The sequence below is a fragment of the Buteo buteo genome, chromosome 11, assembly GCF_964188355.1.
Source record: "Buteo buteo chromosome 11, bButBut1.hap1.1, whole genome shotgun sequence".
NCBI classification, from domain to species: Eukaryota; Metazoa; Chordata; class Aves; order Accipitriformes; family Accipitridae; genus Buteo; species Buteo buteo.
This window is the reverse complement of record NC_134181.1, coordinates 36,645,893-36,655,083: the sequence shown is the minus strand read 5'-3', so window position 1 is coordinate 36,655,083 and position 9,191 is coordinate 36,645,893. Positions and strand designations below refer to the sequence as shown.

Sequence of the window (9,191 nt, the reverse complement as noted above, 5' to 3'; positions counted from 1 at the left end):
ACATGGCTCTTCCATGGAAGTGTTTTCCAGGAGGCTGAGGTTAGCCTTTTTAAATATACTGCAGGGTCCAAAAGCCTCAGTGAGGCTGTGGAACTCCCTAGAGCTCATTGTGACATAGGAGGTACTTGACTGAAGGTATCCACTAAGCAGGCTTACTAAGAGTCTGAGAGGAAAATGAGCCTCTTTATCAAAAATGAAAAATTTCTTACTTCTTCCTGCCATGAAGGATGGCCCTGACTGGTGTCTGTACAGTTAATTCCTGGCTGTAAGTTTGCACTGGTGAGGGCATGCCTACAGTGAAGTCATCTCAGCTTTACTCGTACATTGTAGGAAATGATCTAAGCAAGCCTTTATTTTATCGTCAGTGACAGTACGCTCTCAGAATAAAACTGATTTCAGCTGCAGAAAGCATAGCATTTTTATTAGAATATGAGTTTATTGCTTTCTAGTGAAGATTTAGCAAGTGAATGATTTATGGAAGGTTTAAGATTGCCATATCTTTCCTAGCTTATTCAAAAGACATGGCACTGTTTTGACAGGCTAGCAGAGCTGAAAAAAGTTAGTACTGACAGTTATAGGTCCCTGTAACAAGATTACCTGCTTTGGGAATTAGATACTGTGTTCAGTCAGTCTGCAGGGTCCTCCTTACCACTTAGTTGTTGATAAATAGTAGCTATTCACTAGCACGTAAAGTGTGTCGTATTACACTTGCACTGGAAGGGATGGTGCTGCATTATAAACAAGCCCAGGTTTTAAATAGTTGTATCTGAAGATAGCTGTGGGATACTTTAAATAAAGCTGTTTCAACTGTTTAAAGGGTGAGACCACCATATACATTACTTCACTCACCTGAATTTCCCCGAGGGCAGGAGGAGAAGAGCAGGACTAATAGTACATAATGAAATTTAATTCAAGTTAGTATGATGAAATAACTTTGAAGCCTTGCAACTACTCCGTAGTACAGAGATTTATTACCTGGATGTTACAGAAACAACATTATTGAAGCAGCTAACAAGCAAAAGTAGTCTCTGAAAAGTGTCTCTGAAGAGTTACGTTGATTTCCTCTCTTCAAGTGCAGTATCTAGATGTACAGAAGTTGCCTGGCTCGCATCAATGCTAGATGGGTTGGTGCCATCCAAGCACTCAGAGTCGTATCCTGCTGTTGTGACTGGAGTAGCATCAGGCGGTGCTTCAGCAGAGCTCCCATTGGCATATTCAACCCTTTCAAAGAATATCAGTAACTCACAGTGCCTGGTCTGAGGGAAGAGATCCACAGCCATTGCTTTAACGGGACGGAAAGAGGCTCCTTTGACTCTGTTGGAAGGGGCCCGGCAAAGGCTTGATGGGAAAAGGAGAGAAAGGGGAGGAAGAACTCTATTAACATTTTAGTATACTGTGCATCACTGCTACTCTTCTGAGAGAGGATTTCTTCCCCAAGCCTCAGTTCCATGATAGGGTTATGCACCACCCCTAATATTTCCATTACTGCTCGCATATTGGGCAATACAGTTCCAAGCCTGCTGTGCAGCAGCTGTCAACCATTTCTCATGAAAGGTAAGCCTCAATGAATATGGCTTAAAAATAAAATTCCAACAACGGCCCTCCCTCCCCAAGAAGCATGTATTTTTCTTCTTGCCACATATACTTAGTCGATGCAAGAAATACTCACTCCACAAAGTTATTCATTGCAGCTCTGGGATTGCAGGATACATAGATAAGCTTCTTCAGATGTTCAGCTCTTCTAATGGCAAGAATTACCTTGGAATCTAGAGGATCAAAACCCAAGGCAGCTGTTTACCAGTTCTGCATGCATCGACAGACTCACACAAAAACTCCAGGTTACGCTCCAGCATGAATGAAACTGTTGCAATACCTAGTTGCTTCAAGCTGTACCTGAAGCCTCCCGTTTAATTTATTCCATTGGTGTTTTCTTGGGTTCACCACCAAACACCAATCACCAGAATAGACTTAAGAAAAGGTAAACTTACGCAGCCCTGCTCGTGGTGGATCTACAATAGTAATCAGGTTCTGAGGAGCTAATATGTTAATTAGGGAAGGAACAATATCTTCAGCCTTCCCACAATGAAATTCAATATTATTCAATTCTATAAAAAAAATGAAAAGTGTTATCAGAGTACTTATCTAGTCAAAGCATCTTTCAATACACTCAAATTGGATATTAAGTTTGGATGCCTTAGAAACTACAAATTGTTCAGTCTACCCTGAAATCAGTGTAATTTAAACAATCACTGGTACTTCACATCATTTAAACAACAGTAACTTGAGCATCTTCCATTATCTGGACTAAAGCAGAACCCCACAAAAAATAGCTACTGTTAATGTAGGGGTAACTGACTTCATCTCACTTTTACACTGAAATGTTTTATTTTTGGAGGAAAAGAAAGCTAGCTGTTAGTCAACAGGAAAACTGATCTCACAGACTAACATGGTATTTGTTTTCAAGAGAGATTAAATGTTTAAAGTGGACAAGATTACTATCAACAACATGTAATTCCAAGCTGCTTAGATAACGTAAAGAGAAACTAGTTCTATAACTACTATACTTCTTAACACGCAAAGATCTTAGCATTTTGGCTTAACTAACCGTTAATCTGGGCATTCACTTTGGCATCTTGCACAGCTTCTTGGCAGAGTTCAATTCCAATCACTTTCTTTACTTTCTGTAGAAACAAAGGAAAAAGATCTGACTGTGGTACGTAAATGTAAGTTTAACCACTATTCATAGCATCAGCAATTAACTACTATACATGAACGTTGACTAGTACCTGGTCAGAGAATTATTGCCTTGCAGCCAGAAAAAAGGCTGAGAAGGGACCTGTGCAAATAAACACGGACTTCTTAGACTCAAATTGTGGGATGAACACCATTTATCCCAACCTGTATGTGACAGACTCTAGTTATGCTGGCGTCTTTCTTTTTGGGGGGACAGACTTCCTTATGTGGTCTAGCAAGCTCCACTCTAAAAATGATGTAAGAAATGCTGGTTATTCACAGCCAAAGCTTTCTGAGAAAGCCCAAACTAGTTAAGTGGATAGATCCTAGTAAATTTTGGCTAGCCTACAGAACTATTGCCTCTTTTGACTGAATTAGTTTCAAAATAATTTAGGCTGCTCAACACATGGGTGAGATTTCATAATGATTTGGTAAAACAGCTTCAGGCAGTTTAATTAGAAATTAATTGAAAAAATTAAGACATAACGTGTTGCATTTCAAGGACATCAAGTATTTTCTTTCACTGTAAGCACAACTAACTATCTACATCCGTTAACAAAGTAGCTTATAGCCAGGAAGAGAAATCACTCACTCACCTGTGCCAAAGAAATCCCAATAGTTCCTGTACCACAGCAAATGTCAAGTACAGTGCTCTCTTGGCTCAGTTGTGCCCACTCCCTAATGGCGGTATACAAAACTTCTGCAGCTTGTGTGTTTACCTGTGAAATTACATTTCAAATAGGTCTACTTCTTCATAAATAGTGAATGTGTTTTAATGAGTCTTAGGAAAGCATGTTTTCTTTTTCTTGCTTCTAAGAAACAGATCACATATAACTGACCCAGCACATACTAACAGATCACCATTCCATTGTTGAAGTCTCACTCAATTTCTCTCTAAAAAGTAGTGTTTTGTTGTCTACGTTCTAGTAAAAACATGACTTGTTCTATAGGACCTAAAAAGCAAGTCTGGAAACTAGAGGAGACAGCAAACAAAATAATTAAGCAAAATGCTAAGCAGTAAAGTGAAGTCCAGACTATAAAAATACTTCCTCCCCTTGAATAGGAAGTAGTAAAGATTCAAAACCAGGAGAGTACAACCATGACAATACATTCAGCAAGCTCTATTTGTTTGTAATACTGCTTTAAAGTAAATGCTGTAATTACACATTATGGTTAAGGAAGTAGTGTATAATAAGCTTTCTAAACCAGTGCCTCTAGAGCAAGCATATTTGTCTTAAAGAGCAAGCAAAGCACGCTATGTGGGAAAAAAAGAAGTAGCCTATAACCTATGGCAAATAACAGAAAATACAGTGTAGCTTCAACGTATTTACAATACCAAATGATAACACACTTCCTTCCTATTTTGATACGTTCCATTTCAACAATATAGGCTACAAGTGCTGGAAAGGCAGAAATAAATTTTGGAAAAACAAACAAAAATTAGTATTACAAAGATTCCTGAACTACATACTGCATGTTCTGTATACACAAAGGCTACCATTTAACAGGAGGCCAATGATACTGAACTAGTAAAAAGAAAAAAACAGTTGTCTTCAACATGTCTCCATCAACTGCTTTTGCAGCCAAACATAATACTCAAAGGTATTTAATCACACCAAATAAATGAAAGATTAAATCTCTAGGTATATAATATCTTGTTACACAGCATTAGCCAGGCTTAAGGGCACTAATGCAAATCCAGTGAAGTTAGCAACTTCATATCATCCTTACCTGAAAAAATGCATGAGGAGAAATTCTAAATTTTAGGCCAAGAAGTTCTTCATAGATGTACTTATCACCAGCCACATGCTCCAAAGGCAAGTCTTCTAGGTTGGGAGATTTCCTATGCAGGGTGGGAAAGGGGGGGGCAAGGCACAGGGAGACAAAATAAATAAAATAAAAAAAAAGACAGAAGACAAACATGGTTGTTACAATTTTTACCAAAGCTTTAGTCATCTTAAAAACTATAGTACTACATACTAAGCAGTAATTTATAGTGGGCCAACATTTATCATATCCTTTTAGAGACTCTCGGCCATTTTTTTCTTACGGTGTGCAATTGTTCCATTGATGTCAGCAGTAGGACCTACATTGTCTCTAGATTAAAGATAGCGTGAGCCTTGTGCTCTGTGGAAAAGTATGGGGAGGTTAAAAAATCACATAAAATAGGGAAGAAAGGAGGCAGAAGTTACTTGTTGATAATAATAAATATCCATCTACTGCAGTAAACACTTCTACAGCTTGACAGCCAGCAACTAGTAGTGGCTTTACCCACTGAAACTCCACCTGCCTTTATCCAGTGAACACTACAGGAGAACACAAAACTTCAGGAGTCTGTTGTGGAAAAGGTAAGTAACTGTTCAACAAATTAGTAACACTGCTGCTACTTTTATGATATAGACAAAATAATGGTGCGGGAGTGCTACCTACTTTTCTGTTGCAAACACCAAAAATCCAGCCACCACCAAAATCCCCCAAAGCGAAGTCAACTCCCTCACCTCTGTCCTTCCTCCACAAAGTACAGAGAAGTAACGCCACTGCTCTTTCCCATCCCTTCTGTGAAGTATTTTGCCAGAGAGATTTTCAGGTCAGCTAGCTCTTCTTTACTTAATTTCTAAAGGTTTCATTTCAAAGAAGGGAGAATAATCATCTTAGTGACTTAATGATATGATTTAGTGTATGCCTTCTATACACGTATTAATTACTTGTTCATTTCCACGTATCAGATTAGTCTAAATAGAAGACTAGGAACGCAAGATAAACTATGCCAAGTAATTATTCTATTTCTCTTCTGCATGCACGATTCATAAAATCAAATTTATGTAATTGTAAAGCTGTGTGTCTGGGCTGCACACTACACATCAACTTAAATACCTGAGGATTAAAATACACAATTGCCATGATGTGGCCATTCCTGGTGGTACGGACTGTGAGCTGTTTCCAGTGACCTTCATAGGTTTCTGGGCTGTAAACTGAGTAAGGAGTTGACCTGCAATTTTCAGAAGCTCAGTTACTTAATAGAGAACTATTTGTTTGCATAACATTCAACAGTTTCTTGAAATGAAAGCAACTCCCCATGCAAAGCAATGAAAAATGTTAAGTACAGGCTACATTGATTTGACAAGGAAAGAACAACTTCCACATCTTAATTAAGAAGAAAGATAAAAAAGAGACTGATGAATAGATAATATCTCCTAATGCAAAATAGTCTGTCCCCCTGTCTCGCAATCCTCTTATTTGTTTTAACCCACCCAAAATTACAGACAGGCTATAAGCAGCTTCTCACCGCATTCAGAGAATGACACAACTTTTTATAATGCCTTCATCGGCTTCTGTCCTTTATACCAAGTTCAAACTTTCCATCTTTATGATTCTTCTGAACCACTCCTTTTTCTAAAAAGTGTTGTTGCTTAAATTTACAACTTTTGTTTCATTCTTTGTTGTAGGATGATTCTTCTCTTCATCCAAGGAAGCAACTGACCTTTGTTATTCAAATTCCTCTTTAAAAAAACTTTTTCTGAGTATTTCTTTAGAGTCAGTGGAAGAAGCTCTCAAATAACAGACACTTTTTATTGTAGACTTAAAAAATCTCATTGCTTGCAATAAAGCTGTGTTCGGCTGGAATCTGTCCCTCCATCTCAGAACAGCTGAGCAAGAGCAAGGGAAAAATACCCAGTGATCTAGGCACAAGAAGTAAACCTCGACGAATTGCTAAAAATTGAGACTGGTATATCTTAGGTCTTAAAGCTCAGAACAAACACTAAGCTTTTCATAATATTTAATTTTATAAATATGATTAAGACATCAAAACCTTTAGGGATAACTCATTTTACTTATGCTCACCTTATGTAGTCTTGGAAAGCTTTTACTACTTTTTTGGCAATAGCAGGAATGTGAATAGTATCAAATGGCTCCACTACAGCACATGTACCACCCTTATATTTGCCAAGACGACAACCCACAGTTTTGTCTTCTTGATTTACACCAATCCCAATCAAGAACTCACATTTGTTGCGATATTCAGTCTAGATTTAAAATAAAGTTATGTAAGATATTTACATAGCACTTACTTGTACATGTCAAGTTTCTCCTGAAACAACCCTCATATAATTAAATGTATTTGCAAATGGACAGAGGACATTTAGTTCATATGGAAGATATTAATGGATTTTGATGTATGAGAACTAACAGCAATAATGAAAAAAGTTTTAGTAAGTCTTGTTATTTCGAGAGCAATATATTGCCTCTGTTGAAGAATGTTTGTATTAGCCTACAACACAAGCTTGCAGGGACAGCATATTCATTTTAAAGTTAGAATATCCAGTTAATTGTAACTGTTCTTCTGCTTCCTGTAAATATTTCCACACAATATTTACATGAAAGGCAACAATGTCTAAAATTCATTATTCATTACAAGTCAAGTACTCAGTTTGTCCACTGTCTCTTAAAACCAAGTGATTAATTTAACCCTAAACTCACTGACCCCATTCCATACTTTACCTAGGATTACATTACCTGTAATGGTGATGCTTTCACTCCCTCTACTGGGCAACACAATTTATTATACTTCTGCTTCTGCAGGAACAACCAAGGTAATAGAGCTCTGTTGTTATTTCCGATTTCCCTGCCCAAAGCAGAAACAAAAATTGTAAAGTACACATTTAGAAAAACTGAGGTTATTAACAGTTGCACTAAACTTTTTTTTTTTTGCATAGGGCATAAAAACGTATCAGATTATCAGATGAAGAATATTTTTTTCCAGAGTTTTTTAACAGGTAAACCCCCTTTAACTTTATAAGAACTGTGACTCGAAAAATAAGTGTTAAATGTAGTTATAAAGGTATGTACTAGATTTATCAATGTACCCATGCATGAAAGTAATGCCAATTTTACCCACACAAGTGAGTAAGGCAAGAAATAGAAGTTGTACTTTGATCTAGGAAGACCAGGCATAAAAATCTGAGGGGATTTTTAAAGAGAAAGTCCTAATAATAATTTATTATCTCTACAGATTGATTACCTCTTACACCATTTGACAGTGCCAAATTTTTTTAGGGGCACAAACATGCTTCTGCTTATGCCTATGGAACAAGAGACATTAAAACAACGCCCCTTCATTTAGCAATCTTTTGAGGCTGACAAAGAACAGCTATAGCAAGTAGAGATGGGAATTTGTGCCAATTTAGCTACATCCCAACATAAGGTCAAGTCTTGTAAACATTACAGTAGCTTTACAAACAGGAATTACTTTGTCAGCTTCTGCAGCACTTGTTCGCACTCCTGCTTCTTTTTGGCCAGCTGCTCTTCGTAGGGCATCTTCCACAGCGGGGTCACGACATCTGCTATTTGCTTGCTCAGAGGCTCCTCTCCGCTGGCCTTGGAGGGAGCCAGCCGCTTCACCTCTCCCTGCTCCGTCTCCTCTTCCTTCTTCCTTTTCTTTGCAATAGGGTCAGCTTTTGGCTTGGCAAGCCTAACGCTCAGGTGCCGGCTCTTCCACAAAACCCCGTGGAGGACTTTCATGGCCTTGTCCCTCTCCTCCTCGCTCTTAAACGTCACGAACGCGAACGTCTGCTTCCCGAAGAGTTTTATCTTGTGCGGACTGAGCCCGTATTTGGCAAGAAACTTTTTCACATCATTAAACCCGATGTACTTGGGAAGGTTTTGTATTTCAACTTTATAGATCTCGGAGGTAAACAAGTCTCCCTTAATGTATCTGTACACGTCGGGGCAGGCTGCGGGGCTCTCCGCGGGGTCACCGCCGCCTGCATCGGCCTTGCTCTCCACTTCAGCCGCATCTTTAGCCTCCGGCACAGGAACCGCGACGCGGTCGGGGTCGCACCGGTCGCTTTCCTCCGCCATGCTCCCGCCAGCCCTGCGGGTAACGGCGGCAGGCCGCGCCGCCCGCCTCCCCTCAGCCCGGACACCAGGTCAACCCCGGCCCCGCGTGCGTGCGTGTCCCCCCCCTCCTCCTCCCGCCCGGCCGGCCCCGCGTGCTCCGCGCACACCTCGCGCTTCCTCGTGCCGGGCTCCTGGGGGCGGGGCTGTGGCGTCACCGACAGACCGCTGCAAACGGAACGGGAGGGGGAAGAGAAACGATTTTTTTTTTTTTTAAGTCTGCCCCTCGGCGCTACCGTTCCTCGCGTGCGGGGTCAGCCGCATCGCTTAAAAAAATAATAATAAAGGCGACTACAATATTGCCCCTCTCCGTCACGCACGTGGGCGCCATCTTGGGTCGGGGCGCGGGGCGGCCGCGGCCATGCCGCGAGGGCTGATGGGAAGCTCCTGGGGAACGGGACTACGAAAAAAAAAAAAAAAAAGCTTCGCCGGGAGCAGGACGGGGACGGAGACCGGTGCCGCAGAGCCGAGGCCGGTGCCGGCGGGTGCTCTCTCCTGCTCCGGGTCCGCCCGTGTCGTGTCGTGTCCCCCCCCCCCGCCGCCAGTCCCATCGTGTGGCGCCG

General features: G+C 40.6%; 1 protein-coding gene across 2 annotated transcripts; it reads right to left on the bottom strand.

The window, feature by feature from the left end:
• Positions 1-904: 904 nt before the first annotated feature.
• Positions 905-9,167, bottom strand: TRMT2A (tRNA methyltransferase 2A). 2 transcript variants are annotated; one of them, XM_075041512.1, is made up of 11 exons: positions 7,982-9,094; positions 7,249-7,357; positions 6,577-6,758; positions 5,608-5,722; positions 5,232-5,347; positions 4,465-4,576; positions 3,330-3,452; positions 2,606-2,681; positions 1,989-2,105; positions 1,670-1,766; positions 909-1,338 (listed from the first exon to the last, which is right to left on the bottom strand). In XM_075041512.1, exons 1-11 carry the CDS (start codon positions 8,590-8,592, stop codon positions 1,050-1,052), a joined length of 1,947 nt encoding a protein of 648 aa, XP_074897613.1. In that variant the 5' UTR covers positions 8,593-9,094; the 3' UTR covers positions 909-1,049. The 2 variants fall into 2 exon arrangements, with proteins under 2 accessions (XP_074897614.1, XP_074897613.1); XM_075041513.1 differs by lacking the exon at positions 1,989-2,105 and having other exon boundaries at positions 905-1,338; positions 7,982-9,167.
• Positions 9,168-9,191: the final 24 nt, after the last annotated feature.